At 33.7% G+C, this 10931-nt stretch overlaps 1 protein-coding gene across 1 annotated transcript; it reads left to right on the top strand.

Moving 5' to 3' along the window:
• The first annotated feature begins 7599 nt into the window (after positions 1-7599).
• LOC133178079 (uncharacterized) lies at positions 7600-10624 on the top strand. The gene is made up of 6 exons (XM_061312843.1): positions 7600-8088; positions 8443-8680; positions 8960-9112; positions 9540-9734; positions 9886-10007; positions 10163-10624. The coding sequence occupies exons 1-6, from the start codon at positions 7600-7602 to the stop codon at positions 10622-10624; spliced, it is 1659 nt and encodes a 552-aa protein (XP_061168827.1).
• Positions 10625-10931: the final 307 nt, after the last annotated feature.

Consider the following 10931-nt stretch of genomic DNA (forward strand, 5'->3'; position numbering starts at 1 on the left):
CAAAGGTAATGTACATGTCAAATATGAAAGTCCTGTCTCTTCTCATTTAGAAGTTATGACCAAGGTTAAAGTTTTTGCGACAGGCGGACAGACGAATGAGATTTAATATCCCCTCGCTTTTGCGAAAGCGGGGGACAATAAAATTACACAAAATGAAAAAACAATTGAATGAAATTCCTTATAAGACAAATGTCACTATATATATGTATGGATTCACAAAGAGCATCGGAACAAAAGGGGGAAATTTTTAGATTAAACAGGACCTAGCTACAGGATATTGAGTTCAACAGACACTGACAATTGCAAAAGTTTTAGGTGTGGCATATATATTTCAAAAAACATCATTGAAATGCCGATATTCTATGTTGTATGAATATATATCTATACTACTATATCAAAATAATAGACTCGAATTTTTGGCCTTTAATACCGACAAATCGGAAGAGTACTGTCTTTTGTTTTATATATTTTAAACATCATTGGTACTTGAAGATTACCAATTTGTTTTTATTTTTTCGAAATTAAGCTTCGCTATTTAATAATCAATGAAAATTCCTCAAAAAATTCCGGAAATCATCTGGATTTTTTGGATTTTACAATCTTGCGTGTGCGAATTACATTCACGCTAAATCACTGTGTTCAAATCAGAGAAGACAAAAGTAATTTGTACTAAGTAGATATACATGTATATTTGTTATTTTATAATTTCTCTAATAAAAAATCATAAATATATATGAACAAAATATATAGCAAATTTCCAATGAAAATTTACACGTATTTGTATTATTGTTTCTGAGTTTATCCATGCAAATGTGATATTGTGGCCAGGTGGGTACAATCATTCGCCATCTCGAAGACAAATTTATTTTATGGTATATATGTCTCTGGTCATCTCAACGGAGGCAAAAAGCTCATGATCGTAGAAGAAAAATTAATGTAACTACCCGATTTTATTTTATCCTTCCTTTCTTTTATGCTTTATTGAGGTGGAAGGGGGGGGGGGGTGTTACAACTCCAGCTAGAATAACATCTAAGTGATGTAGGTATTGTTTTCCCGCCAAAAATTACAATAACATTATTTTTACTTCTTAACTTTGAAATAAATCGAAATAATTAAATAACGTCAGTATAACCGATATTTTCAATTTGAAATGTGTCTAAATGATTGCAACTTGAATCTGTTCGCCATGTTTACTATTACCTTCACTGCTGAGATTTATAACTCCACCTCCAAAAATTTCTTTAACTTTAAAAAAAGTGGGTGAAATATGTAAATTATTGTTATTGATCTTCAGTACGTTATGTAGAAGGGACAGCCTGTTCTTCTAAATATGCAAAGGTTGTCATCGTAACTACTCTTGATAGGTAGTCTGAAGTCAGCCCTTGCGGCCCGTACAGTTCATTCTATCAATGCTGCTACAATATCGATCGTTTGTAAAATATAATCCATGCATAGTTAATCTCAAACCTATGAGGTGGGACAAAATTAAGATCGTAAAAATTATTTATTCAATGATGGAATGAATTATATTTAGCCGTAGCAAACAAACTTTGTTAAATCGCCACAAGAAAAAATACACCAGCGTGAAAACAAGTTGTCCTCTTCAGCAGCCATGACAGTTCTCAAGTGATGTAATGACTTTTGATTGAAAACGTTTAATACTGCAGTAGATTTAATTTTTGTTATCACTAAACAGATATATAAATGTTTTTGAGGTATGTATTTTATTTTTGCTGCATTATTTACGTATGATGTAAGAATAATTCCCATATTCAGTTCAAGATCTGCTCCCAAATTCTCATTGGCTGTCCCAAAATAAAATCGGTCAAGGTCAGTAAACTTAAAGTTTTAAAGTATTGTTGAATCATAAAAGATGAAAAAAAAAACTTTCAAATTGGTTACTATTTATTTCGAATTTTCAGTAACTATAACAACTGAAGCAAACATAGTATTTGCAAGATAATCTGTTCTGCTTCACATCTGCTAAATTGTGTAAAAATACCAGTATAGCACATTTGTCCATTTTCATTTCTGCTTTTACAGATTATAAACATGTCTATTACCTGTGTATATATAAAGTATATGTATTAGCAGTGCTCAACTCTTTTATTGTTGAGCTCATATTTTGAACAAGTTGAGACTGCAGTGTTAAAATTGTTACAAATTTTTTCACACCTTTAGTTTACTGATTGCGTAAAAATACCAGCTTAGCACATTTCTTCATTTTCATTACTTTGCTTGATACAGTACACATGGTACAGGCCACGAGTTTTCCCCGAAAAACACGGGGCCCCGTGGACCGCAAGTCCACGCTTTTGCGTGGACCTCGATTAATGTCGGCGTCTTTGAAGTTAGGATGGCTGCGCACCGTGTAACACGGTGTGTACGCGCGGTGTATCACAGTGTCCCATTACGATATCACGCAGAACTTAAAAAAAGTATTCATTGTCGTTGTTTAATCAATTATATCAATTTCCTTTGAAATAATTTTTTTTTTACTTTTTTCTTAAATATTAGTTCCTCATTATCGATATAGAGATATTTGAACAAATAAGATGTCCTAAAATCTAAGATCCACGTGCTCGTGCCCAGCACCGAAAAGGCAAAGTCTTCAAATGTGTACACACATCCATGTAAGTCGTGTTTCAAAACCTAGTTATACGAGAGAAAAAATATGTTCGGTAAACTATTATAACGCTTAGAAGGAATAGTGATTACACTTTCGTAAATAAATTACCTGGTTGTCTTTTCTTTCGATTATAGCTGTGTTCATTTTAATTACAGTCATTTTCATCTATTTTTTTTCGGCACGTATGCATTCATATGTGGTATTTATCAGATGCATATTTTATTTTATAAATCATTTCTACATAAAGAGAATTTAAAAAAAAAAATACCTAAAATAAAATTTAAAACGTGTCAGATACAAGCACATAATTCATAAACTCTTTGATAATTTAAGGATTATTGCAGTCTGTAATGTTGTAAAATATGGAGGTAAATATATATCACACACACAAAAAGTCGAGTTTTGGTATACTGTACATATATTACCTTATCCTGAAATTATTTAATGAAAAATGTGTCGAACGGCTTGCGAAAAAAAAAATCAATTACATGTAGCGAATGTAGTTCGGGGATGTACATGCATAGAATAAAGCTTCTCTTATGATCAAAGTCTTTGTAAAGTTATTATCATGGTTTTAGAGAAAAAAAAATATATAGTTACATGTAGTAAAATCCCTGGCCTCTTTCAAGCTATTACGTTCGTTACCCCCCCCCCCTTCGAGAGTCTGCAGATTTTTTTTTATGTTACGTTATTTTGAAATAAAACAACCATAATCTAACCGGTTACATGTTTATATGTGTCTGAAAAGGAATAATTTACAAAGTAAGTTTGTAATCAAGCCAAAGTACACGTGTGGTGGCGTAACTCGGTAGATGAATTTCGCTGAAAGTCAGTTTAGTGAGTTATACACTTGATGTGGTCAAAGACGAAAGGTGTGATAAACACACAGCGTCCCCGGCCCTCCGGCTCTGTCCCAATATATTTTTAAGAAAGGTGTGAACTCGGAACTGACCATAAGAATGTTTCAAATCACAAGACTTTCCGTGTAAACAGACTTTCTGGGCCATCTAGCGTCGTGCGATTTTGATTGACAGGTGTAGCACGAGGATTTCGTGTGTAACCAAGAACAACAAACAATGTTGCAGAATTTAAATAGTATTATAGAATGGTTAATCGTGACTTTGGTAATGTAAATAAAACGAAGAATTAATATTATTATTTTTTTTTAACAGATTTATGTGAAAGGGGGTTAAAAGAATCTCTCTCTCTTTCTCTCTCTCTGAATTTTTTTTTTTACACACTTTTCAATTAAAGAAAAACTTATAAAATACTTACACTGAAAGGGTTTTAAAACATAAATACTAGTTTATAAAAAGAAAAAAAAAACGTCGGTAGAAATACGCGTCGGCATTATTAAACGAAGAATTAAATGATTTTTTTTTCTTCAGACTTATGTGAAATGAAAGGGGGTTAAGAGCATCTCTCTCTCTCTCTCTCCTTTATCTCTCTGACATTGTTTCTTTACATAATTAAGGAAAAAACATATTAAATTCTTACACTGAAAGGATTTCTAAAACAGAATTTATACTTACTAGTTTATGTAAAGAATTTATTCTGTTACGAAAAATACGCACATTATTGCACACAGGAATTTTGCTCTCGATTCTCGCTTATAAATTCAGAATAATATAAGATTTACAAAATAAATGTGCACTACACAAGAATATAAATGCTTGGTTTGTACACTAAAACAAATACATGCAGCTCGGATCGTATAACACATGTAACACTGATCATGTCATTTCTTCGTTACGTGATTACGTGGGATTAAATTCTTCAGACATTAAAAATTTCAATCCAAGTAATGATTTTAAAAAGTAACTAAACAACTTTACAAAATATGAACTTCTGGGCGAACGGTAAATTGAACTCCATTTAATTTTTCTGTTACTGATATTTAATCCTGTTACATGTATCATTAGTACAATTCAGAACACGTAATGTCTTCTAGATTAGAAAACGATAATTATACACTACATATAAATCAATGTGCTAATTGTTTTAAAATCTTAAAATATTTTATCAGAACAAAATTATTTTTCTCTGTAATGTTATGGACACGGTGCGGCACGGAGGGAATTTTTTGGGCACGGTGCGACACGGGGTGCATTAGCAGGGATTTTTCTAGACACGGTGCGGCACGGTGTGCCTACCTGTGTATTTCAAATCCACACACACCGTGCTACACCGTGTACACGGTGTAACACAGAGCATTTCACACGGTGTGTTTTCCACCGTGCGACGGGGAAAACTCGTGGCCTGTACTGTATGTATCAGCAGTGCTCAACTCTTTGTTGTTGTCATATTTTCAATAAATATCCATAATTTCTTTTATTAAATTTGTTTGGAAAGGTGAAATTTATGTAAGCTCCGGCGTGATTCGAACTCATGACTTGATGTATAGATAACGGGGGGGGGGGGGGGGGGTCAAACCCATTCTGCGCTACGCCGTTACGCAACAATTTTGCCAAAAAAAACAAAACAAAAACAGAATTATATTCACATTCATTGTTTATTTCAAAAGTACCTTACAATATGAATGTGTCGATGTATCTATTTTGTAAATGTCCGATATGCACATGGATGCATGCAAATAATGGTTGCATGAATTACTTTTTCATAAAAATAATGTTAAAACATTTGCTTTTTGCGTTGTTATTACACGATTTTCGTATAGATCATGCGAGTCATCTGTATATTCTTGAATGCAACAACAAAATTAATGCTTCATCAGAAAACGTCATACAAGTCTGAAACATTGAAATGCCACATAAAATAATTTATAACATATTTTGTCGTTTTCCCTAAAAATGTTTTAAGAAAGATCCATGTTATAAAAAGAGATTATTGCTTTATAAGCAAATTTTTTAAATCAAACATGAAAGTTTTAATTTTATATTATAATTTACAAAACGACAGTAGAAGTATTTCCTACTTGAAACTATAAGTCTTAGAGCATAACCAGTTTGTGAAGATTGTTCTTAATTAAGACAAATTACTCGATCGTATTATTGATAAAAGATTCGTCTTTTTCAGTGAATTTTATTATAAAAGTCAATAAAAACGATACATTTCTTAAGCTGCCGGGCAGAGTGAAATATCTATAATAACTTTCAACAGCTTTTCTAATCCAAAAAACCTCCAAGCTTCCCCAAGACTTCTTAAATCAAACAGCCTTGTCTTGTTTTTATGAGTGCCATAATTCTGTATTTTACAGAATCGAATGTTAAAGCCCATTTTTTACCATTGTCAAAAGATTATGACTCTTAAGCTGTTTAAAATATCACTTTCACATTATTTGTGTCCCCTCATGAGGATTTATAACACCTACATTTAGATTAAATAAAAGCCTCGTGTTTTCAGTATTTAAAACATTCTGTATTATGTCGTTGTTACATTATTCTTAGAAAGCTGTCAAACCTAAGACGCAACCTTCGCCAAGCGCCAAGAATTAGTAGTGAAAGTCACGGGTCTTGGCAGGATAAAAACCCTTATTGCTCAATAGCCCTGAGTTTCGAGTATAGGTCTAAGTTTGATGCCCTTTACCGGTCTTTAAATTATTAATCAAATATAACAATGCGGAAACACAAACATGTTTATATTAATAGTTTATTTAACTAAAAATTATAATAGTACATCTATTATGAATATTATTTTTCCATGTAGAAAAAAAATCATGAATATTATCAGAGTAAACAAAAACAAAGTTTCTACAATACTATTCGATCCTCGTTCGCCGTGTCGCGCCGGTCAAACCTAAGACGCAACCTTCGCCAAGCGCCAAGAATTAGTAGTGAAAGTCACGGATCTTGGCAGGATAAAAACCCTTATTGCTCAATAGCCCTGAGTTTCGAGTATAGGTCTAAGTTTGATGCCCTTTACCGGTCTTTATATGAGTGAAAAATTCTCGAATCGGACATAAAACAACATACAACTAGATATCATTGAGATGGTGGCATCATAAAGGGCCCCGCTTTCAGCAATAGACATGAAAATGTAAGGTAGCTGAAAAGGGTGTATTTTGAAGAGAAACATTTGTGTACTATTAAGGGATGTGTTGTTTGAGTCTAAAGAGCTTCTATGTTATCCTTGTTATAATAAAAATGGCAAGAAAATTACGAGTGCTCAATACCTTCTATCAAAAAACGGCACAAAAATCACGAATGCTGAGGAGGAGAGAAGATATGCTCCGGACAAGGATTTTTCATATAATTCTGCTATGACATTGACCTTAGACCTAGAAACATGGTTCAAGGTCACTGCACACCCTTTACCCAAAGACACTCTGTGGTGAAGTATAAGCCACATTGGGCCAGGGAGAGAAAATATGCTCCTGACAAGAATTTAAATAGAGAGGCTATTTTTGACCTTGACCCTTGACCTAAAAACTTTTTTCAAGGTCACTGCACATCCATTGACCAGTGGCACTCTGAGTGAAGTGTGAGCCACATTGGACCAAGAGGAGAGAAGATATGCTCCGGACAAGGATTTTTCATATATTTCTGCTATGACCTTGACATTGAAACATGGTTGAAGGTCACTGCACATCCTTTACCCAAAGACACTCTGTGGGTGAAGTATGAGCCAGATTGGGCCAAGGAGAGAGAAAATATGCTCCGAACAAGAATTTAAACAGAGAGGCTATATGTGACCGCGACTGGGAAAAAGGGGCCAGATGCGGCACAATGAGAAATTGGCTATCAAACTTACGTCATAATTACAAGCAAGGCGCGCTAAAAACGTTAGACACGTGTTTGTTTTGTTTTGTTTTTTCACTTATTTAATTGTTTGTTTTTTCAATGTAATTTAATTATCAGCTATGTCGTCTGATCCAAAAGCTGTCAATGATATTTTTTTCTTTCGTTGGTTTTAATTAAGCGCCAAAATATTGAAACGGAAGTTTCCGATTTACTCCCCTTCTTTTGTTTTCATTGGTGATCTAATATGGCGGTCAATCTAAAGCGAAAAGATGAGTCAGGAGACAAGAAGTACGTGTTCTATACCACAAGAAATTTTAGATAACCAAGATATTAGTTTCATAGAAGAATTAAACATTGTAGATGAATTGTATTTTAATGAAAATAATGATGTGATCGAAAACGAAAGCAGTTCTGACGAAAACTTTGAATCTGATTCCGACAATGATGAAGACGTGGACCTTGTAAATATTGAACCATCAGATGAGGACACACGGGAGTATGTTGCCCAGGCCCGTTTTAGAAGTGATACATGTGGATGTAGGGAGTTCTATGGTGAACCATGCAGTACAGTTATTGACGTGGAATCGGCAATCGAATTCCGAGAACACTGTAAAGAAGTCAGCAAGGATGAACTTGATCTGATTATAAAAGCGGAACTGTTTTCCCATCGCCGTTCAGATGTTCATACACAAGCAAAGAAACACAAAACAAAAGAAAGAGAACGGCCCTATCAAGAATTCTACTTCAAAGGAAAACGGGTATGTAGATTGACATTTTGTTTTATTCATGGTATAGAGAGGAAAAAGTTGCAGTCAATCGCACACTCTCTTGATGTTGATGGACTGTCTCCTAGAGTTCATGGTGGGACTGGTAAAGCTTCAAAACATGCATTGAGCTACCAGGATTCAGTGAGGATCAAGACATTTTTGATGAAATTCGCCACGGACAATGCCCTACCTCTACCAGGTAGACTTCCCAATTACAAGAATCATCAAGTTCTTTTGTTACCATCTGACAAATCTACTGTAGACATACACCAAGAATATGAAAGTCTTGCTAAAGAAATGAAATACAGAAGCATAAGTCTGCGAACATTTCAAAGGCAATGGTAGGAACTGTGTCCAAATATAGTTATTACAAAACCTTGTACTGATTTGTGTCAGAAATGTCAGGAATTTGCAAATAGAATTTCGAAAAGTGGTAATCTTGCTGAGGAAGAGAAAGAGCAATTACTTTCAGAGTACAATAAACATGTTCAGCTTGCCAAAGAACAAAGGGACTATTATCGTGAGCAGGTCAAACTAGCTGAACAGAATTTTCTGGAATTGCCAATTGCTCTTCAAGATTCAGGTAAGTTCTCAAAACAAATATTTGTAACCCATTAAAAATTATATGTAGGACATAATGTATATGTACATTAATGGCACAGAAACATGTATGACATGTTTGACATTCTATTAAATTCTGATGGACTTCAATGCTCTAAATGTGATGAAGAGCTAAAGCAGGTAATTTGTAATAGTTATTTTAATAATATGTTAAATCTCAGCTTTGTCAGACTGAAATTGTACCAGTCTTGTTGCTGATTTTTCTTTTATATATATCAAAATTCTTTCAATTTTTTAATAGGTAACCCACCACAGTCAGTTCAAACCACCTTGCACTACTCCTGGGATTATGCTCAGCAGGTCCATATTCCACACCATGCCCAACAAGTTGGCCCAATCTACTTCAAAAGCCCTCGTAAATGCCATGTTTTTGGTATCTGCTCTGAAGGATCAGGTAATTTTCATCATAAAAACTGTCTTAATTAAGGAATATTTTTCCTTTTGGTGATATTCATGATCTGTATATCCTTTTTTTCACTTCATTTATTTTAACTCATTTCATTTACATTTAAGGCATATAATATATTCAAAAAATATACTGAGTCTACCCTTTTATTATATATGTGGGGTTTTTTTTCTTTTTTTTGGGGGGGGGGGGGGGTACCCTATTAAGACACTTCTATAATTTAGCATTTACCATGTAACATCTTTGATTTTAATTTATATGATTATAATTTTTAATATCTATATGATACATGAATTTAAAATGAGAACTCCACAGAGAGAAATTTTTGTTAAGCGATTGCTTTATCACCACTACATATTTATTTATTTGGATACCTGTTTGTTTATTTTCATTCATGCACATGCTTATTTTACAGGAAAACAGACCTTTTATCTTATTGATGAAGCTGCTAATCCTGGGAAAGGAGCTAACAGTGTTACAAGCATGGTACATCATTACTTTGATAAGTTTGGGCATGGTGAAACAGATCTCAAAGTTCACTTTGATAACTGTACAGGACAAAATAAAAACAATGTTGTGTTATGGTATGGTCTTTGGAGAGTGTTGACAGGTAGGTTGATGCTGTTATTGTTATAATTTATGTAATATTGTGTACTTCTGTACACCAGTTTATTAGTGTAATGAACACTTTACATGAATTCAATATATATCAAATGCATCTCTTGAAAGGAAAGAAATCATGTTTTCAACATTTTCTTCAGGGCTACACAGAACCATAGAATATTCGATTTTGGTAGCTGGCCATACAAAATTTGAGCCAGACTGGCATTTTGGCATTTGGAAGGTGCACTGGAGAAACACCAATGCTGAAACAATATCACAGGTACTTTTATTTACAGGTACATGAAAAATACTATGATAATCTAGTCATAATATATTTGTTTGATAAAGTTTTCTTTCTATGATTAAAAAATAAGAGATTTTATTTCATTTTTCTGGTGTCTTTTATAACATATTTTCCCTATGATTGTGTTTTAGGTAGCAGAATCCGTTAGGACTTCCAGTAGAAGTGGTCACAATATACCACAGGTTGTAGGCAATGGTGAAGATCCTGTCCTGTTCTATGAATGGAAGAATTATTTACAACAGTACTTTAAACCTCTGAAGTACCTAACCCGCTACCACCATTTCTACATGGATTCAGAGAATCCAGGAATTATTAGATGTCGGGAAAATGCTTCCTCAGAGCCTGTCACTTTCATGTTACTGAAAAGCAAAAGTAAAGTTCCCATTCCAGGTGTTCTTCCTTCTCCATCAGCCATTAAAGGCCTTGAACCTGCTCGACAATGGTACTTATTTGACCACATCAGAGAACACTGCTATTCAGACACAGCAAAAGAATGTATATGTCCAAAACCTACTGTTCCCAAACAAGAAATAGACTTGACAGAATGCATTGAAGAATATAAACCAAAAGGTGGCAGAAAAAGGCTTTACTAAATTAAGCTTGTAATTCACTAATTGTGACATGTTTCAACATGTATGAACTGTTTCTAATTATGTGCAGTTTATTAAAACATGTTTTCCTTAATGCTTAAAGTTTATAGGAAAGATTTACATGTTCTCTGGTTAATTCTGTACATGTGTTTTTTTTTAACGTGTTTTGTACATGTTTTAACAGTGTTTTATCAAAGCATTTATGTTTTTTTAATATGTACAAAAGTTGTGATTGATTGTTTTACATATTATCTGGTCAAGTCAGGTTCTCTATATGTATGAATTGTGTCATACACATGTAAATAACATT

The sequence above is a fragment of the Saccostrea echinata genome, unplaced genomic scaffold (genome assembly GCF_033153115.1).
Source record: "Saccostrea echinata isolate AGI-Se365-2 ecotype Australia unplaced genomic scaffold, CSIRO_AGI_Sech_v1 ptg000002l, whole genome shotgun sequence".
NCBI classification, from domain to species: domain Eukaryota; kingdom Metazoa; phylum Mollusca; class Bivalvia; order Ostreida; family Ostreidae; genus Saccostrea; species Saccostrea echinata.

Excerpts from the sequence above, each read along its gene's own strand:
- LOC133178079 (XM_061312843.1), top strand. The coding sequence starts at position 7,600 with ATGAGTCAGGAGACAAGAAGTACGTGTTCTATACCACAAGAAATTTTA. Across the intron at positions 9,113-9,539 it reads TATCTGCTCTGAAGGATCAG|GAAAACAGACCTTTTATCTT; the intron begins GTAATTTTCATC and ends CTTATTTTACAG. Across the intron at positions 10,008-10,162 it reads ATGCTGAAACAATATCACAG|GTAGCAGAATCCGTTAGGAC; the intron begins GTACTTTTATTT and ends ATTGTGTTTTAG.